The sequence below is a fragment of the Lytechinus variegatus genome, chromosome 7, assembly GCF_018143015.1.
Source record: "Lytechinus variegatus isolate NC3 chromosome 7, Lvar_3.0, whole genome shotgun sequence".
NCBI classification, from domain to species: domain Eukaryota; kingdom Metazoa; phylum Echinodermata; class Echinoidea; order Temnopleuroida; family Toxopneustidae; genus Lytechinus; species Lytechinus variegatus.
In genome coordinates, this window is record NC_054746.1 from 36,723,979 (window position 1) to 36,729,354 (window position 5,376).

The following is a 5,376-nucleotide window of genomic DNA, read 5'->3' on the forward strand; positions in this document are numbered from 1 at the left end:
TTATTCACAGACTCTTTGTAGGATTCTGGTCAAGGTGTTCAAAGTAAAATTGTTTAAGCATCTTCACATTATTTTATTCTTGCTTTCAATCGTATAACAATATATAAGACTCATAAAATTTTCCTTAGATAGTAAGATATTTTCTATAAGTTAGTACATATATGTGTGATTTTATATGTTTTTTATGCTGCTTTTTCCCTCATATAAGGAGGGTTTTTTATCGTTTTTTATGCATGTTTTGTAAGAAGTAAGGTGTTTTCTTGATTTTAAAATGAAAATATCCCATGAAGCAAAAGATATTTCACTAAGAAAGGGGAGATGAATTTAATGTGAATTTTTTTTATTTGAGGTTTTTATTCAAGACAGTGGAAATGATCTGTGTAACCCCTTTTTCAATCTTGTAAATTCATACTATTAATGAAGAAAAACACCAAGATAGATTTATCACACAAAACCTATCTCCATGCGACCCTTCTCAAATGTGTAGGCTATCATTGATGATCAATTTGAACAAATTCCCTACACTTGCAACTAATCAAATCGACAATGGCGAATCATAGAATCTCGGCCAGAAACCTCAGTTTTTGCCTTGAGGCTTAATGAGTACCCTCAAAAAGACCTACCGTTGTATAGCATCACTTATAATGTACGTAGTTACAACAAAAGGCAGCTGGGATAAGTGAGATTTCTCTTATTCTGTTTTTAACCAGCCAATTGATGATCTCTGATTTTTTATTTATTCCATTCAGACTATTTTTTATCATAATGATACATTAAGTATGGACTTTCTATAGAGATAGGGCAACTAAACTGGCAAATGAGAAATGAGAAGTACTTGTAATAAAACAGTTAGCTTGAATTTAGAATAAAAATATCATATTGTCATGTAAGAGATCATTCAAGCATTATACTTGAAATTAATGTTTACATGCATCAATTTGTATACCACTGTTAAAGAGCAAAGTGGATGGATCAAAGTCAATATGCGCAAAGATCATGATTATTCATAAATTGACATAAAGTTGCATTGTAAAATAATATTTTTTGCAATAATTTATATGTGACTTTGTGACCAAATTGCCCATATATCCCCAATTTATCTCTGATTTATCTTTTATTTTGAAAATGAAGGATATATGATATCATCTTTAAAATTCTTTTCAATAATAGATAAGAACACTACATACAGGTATACATTATTCTATAGAATCTTATTCCAATTATACTGCATTGATAGACAAATTAAATTCATAGAGGTAAAACAAAAAAGAACAGAAAAATGATAATTAGGGAGCATGTCCGATTTCCTCATATTTTTTTTTCCTTTCTAAATACATTCCCTTCATAATTATATGCATGTATTTGCTCCCCTTATTTCGCTTCCCCCCTTCCCTTTTCCCACTAGTGTTTGTCAAACATATTTGATATTTTGCTCTCTTCCGAACATGAACATGCCGGCTCGTTTTGTAGAATAAATTCCTGGTGAACCGGAACAGCCGGTTGTTTGTGCGATGGTTTTCTGATAAGTAGGAGCGGAGGGAGAGTGGGGGGAGAGCGGAGTGTGCTGCAGAGCTCCTCTTCCTTGTTATCTTGATGAGATGGTTAGCTTTTTTTTCTGAAGAATGATTCACTGCATGGTTTCTTTGTGCGTTTGATTCGGCCTCTCTTACCACAACGGAAGTCCGTAGCGTGAGTGTGCTTACTCTCACCAGTGACCAACTGTGAATGGAATACAGTACATACACACTTTATTTTTTTCTCTTTCTCTTTCTTTCTTGCTTTTTCTTTCTTTTGCTCCTTTTCTTTCTCATCTCTCTCGCACTACTTTTTATCTATCTTTCTATCTATGAATGCATTATATTGTAAAAAAATTGAAATTCAGCTTTATGCTGCGAGTGAAGTTTTTTTTTCTCAACAAATCATTTTAAATTGAATATCTATCTATCTACAGTATTATCCATATCAATATTTTACTGCATTACTTCTTGTCTTCATTATGTGTCTGATATCCCAACGTAAATGTTCTAATAATACTTGTAATAGGCTGTCCTTTTCTTATCTCTGTCATTTATTCTCCCTTCATTATCCTTCCCTCCCTTTTTCCATCTTTTCATTATTCATTGTTTTCTTTATTGTTTTTGTATCATTCAATCCCATCATGCTTCACACCATGCATTCTCACCCCCCCCCTCGTTGCTCTCTATGTTCCTCTTTCTTCCTGTCATTTACTTGAAATAGAGTTTCTCCTGCTATAGGCCTACTCTAAATCCTTTTGTTTTAGTAGTAGTAGTAGTAGCAGTAGTAGTAGTAGTAGCGGTAGTAGTAGTAGTAGCAGTAGTAATAGCAGTAGTAGTAGTAGTAGTAGTAGTAGTAGTAGTAGTAGTAGTAGTAGTAGTAGTAGTAGTAGTAGTAGTACTCATTGGATCATTAATATTGTGAACATTAATATTACTTTCCACTTTTGATTAATATTCTGTAAATTTACATGTACATTTTGTTGGTACGGTATGACAGATAATACTTCCATTAAAAATTTCGATGTTTTTCTTTACTTCAGTAATGAAAAAAAATGATAAGTTTATCTTAGTACCTTCTTGGGGTAATGATAGAACATAATTGATCAAGATATTAATCAGTGAGGAAGACGGTCCGAGGCATTGATCCATTGATATGCAAGCAACCATCTCTCTTACTGCAACTTACAACCAATCAGATTTCATGCAGCACCTATCCATGGCCTATTCACGCACAGCGCATCCTCCACCACGGTTCTCATCTACGTCAGCGTCATTTGCATAGATATTAAGCTCCCGCCCCCTCCTTGTACCAGTCATTCACCAGAATCCTAGCACAAGCTCAGAAGTGTGCGCAGATCTACCGCTTCAATCCTCTCTCTCTCTCTTCCTCCCTCCCACTCTCTCTCTCTCGTCTCCTAGCCATCCAACCCAATGAAACATGGAGTAGTATTTTGTCACGTGCTGCTCATCACTTCCTACGTTGGTACAAGCACACTTTCATATATCAGAGAAGACCATCAGTGATGTCCGATGAACACATGTTTCAGATCACTTTGCTTGTTGGATTAGGAGCATCAAGACTTACTTTACTGGATCTTACTCTATACTTTCTGAATTTTTTAGGGTAAGTTTCCGTTTTCCTTGGAAATATTGAATTTTACAGCAGACATCTCTGCATCTGTACTCATTTTTGGTTGCAAGAAGTTTATATTTTGCAATAACTTGGAGGAAAACAAGCTGTGTGTTTAATAATGTTGGTTAGAATGGTACACGTTTTTGCATTTTTTTACATTGATCATGTTCTGTGTCATATTCAGTTTTCCATGTTTTCATTAAATATTAGTTTATTTCAGTTTACTTTCACTTAGTTGATTTAAGTCTCAGTATACCTCAATTTTTCCTGGATTTAGTTCAAAATTGTTGTTGTTATTCAGAATATCTCTGGTTATGCCAATTTTTTTATTGATCTTGAAGTTGGATTTTAGCAATAGCCAATTGCGTCTGTCTTTTCCTGAGTTGATTTTCTTCATTTCTTTTCTACAAAACATATTTCATTGCATAGCAATTTCTGCATGTTGGAAAAAATGCAAATCAATTTTTTTATCAAGTCAATGGACATCAAAATCCCTAAATTTTACATTGTGTCTCATATGATTAAGTCTGGGTACTTGATTTAAGTTTGTTATGGATAGAAACAATATAATTATGTAATGCACTTTTAGAAGCTCAATGTTCAAAGTGTAAGCATCTATAAAATTCTTGACAAGAACAGTCATATGTACTGAACCATTAACTAGTGAGGGTAATTTGAAATGTCTGAAAGCTTATTGACTGTAATCCACTTTTAAGGTAACAACAGGAAATGCGGACACTTACGTTTTCAGGTGTGCCTTCTTGTTTTTTTTTTCTTCCTCTCCTCTCAACATTCCTCTTCATCTTTCAACATGGATGGCTTTTATATTGCTGGTTCTGTATCTCTTTCTCAGAAAGTGGGTCAATCTTATTCCCCCATGATCTTTCAAGAAGTGAAAAAAGGAAGAAAACAGAAAGAAAAAAAAATAAAAAAATATAAACATGAGTTGTATGGGTCTTTGTATTATTACAGGCATTATGAGCACATAAAGAATTATTTTCTAATCTCAAGCTGTAATGTCACAAGTATGTAAATTTCTCATTATGGAAAGCAGTTTATGATGGACACCCCATGATTTGTTTCTTCAGAAACGAATACGAGTCATTAAATGGATAATATATGCAATAAACAGAAATTAATATGTTCATGATATGTTATTATTTTTTGTTTTCTTAGGGAGACATAATCACTTACTGTTTAGCCATGATGGGAATGAGGGTTTGCCCATCGATTGTACTCCTCAACATCCTCCTCCTTCAGCTTCCATTTGGACTTACTTCAAAGGGTACCATAACCAATGATAATGTTGGGACAAATTTAGAACTAACCACCATCAACTCCTTCTCGACTCCGTTTATTAACGAAAACAGCACCAGCAGCAACTACACAGTCAATAATAGCAAACCACAATGGCCAACAAATGAAACATATCAGGAGAAAACCACAGTGTTGTCGGTACCAACGGACATGGATACAACCTCATCATCATCATCTTTACCAACAATGATGCAGGAAGAAGGAGACATATTGCCTACTACCAAAGCACCTGTTCCATCTATAACAGACTCAACTGCCTCTCCATTGGAGCAAACCTCCACCCATCTACCAGAAGATGTTACTGTCCCGTTTGGCGTGGCAGGTGATGAGGACTCAATTTGGGAATCATCTTGGGATGATAGTCCATGGAATGATGAGGGATTGGCAGATGATCTACGATGTAAAGCTTTCTGTATTGTCAACTGTACACAGAATGGGGTAAGTCTCAATTTTTTAACATTCAAAACAATTAAAAGAATATAATTTCTTGCCATGTATTTTTTAAGTTATTGGAATTATTTTGGGGGTAGTAATTAATATAACTTATTTCAATATAAAATTACAGACATTGTTCAATAGTGTGCATTACTGATCCCCTCAATTTGGTAATAATTATGATAATGGTTTAGATTTCAGGAGTGTGTCAACTGTCCCAAGATACTCATGACGCTAGCTCTGCAAAAAAGAATATCTAAAAATAAAGAAATGTAATCATAGATCTGGCTACATAGCGCATAATAGTATTGGAGATGGAAAACCATTGATATGCCTAACTGCATGCACAGCAGATACAATGGAGTAAAGTTATCTGTGAAATGATTAATTCATGAACATGATTAAAACATTTACAGTTGCTGAAAGAATAGTCTGTGTGAAGTATGAATTACTTCATAGATATAGAATTAGTAT

General features: G+C 34.2%; 1 protein-coding gene across 1 annotated transcript; it reads left to right on the top strand.

The window, feature by feature from the left end:
* The first annotated feature begins 3,051 nt into the window (after positions 1–3,051).
* LOC121418013 lies at positions 3,052–5,130 on the top strand. The gene is made up of 2 exons (XM_041611717.1): positions 3,052–3,141; positions 4,327–5,130. Exon 2 carries the CDS (start codon positions 4,354–4,356, stop codon positions 4,948–4,950), a length of 597 nt encoding a protein of 198 aa, XP_041467651.1. The 5' UTR covers positions 3,052–3,141; positions 4,327–4,353; the 3' UTR covers positions 4,951–5,130.
* The last annotated feature ends 246 nt before the right edge of the window (positions 5,131–5,376 follow it).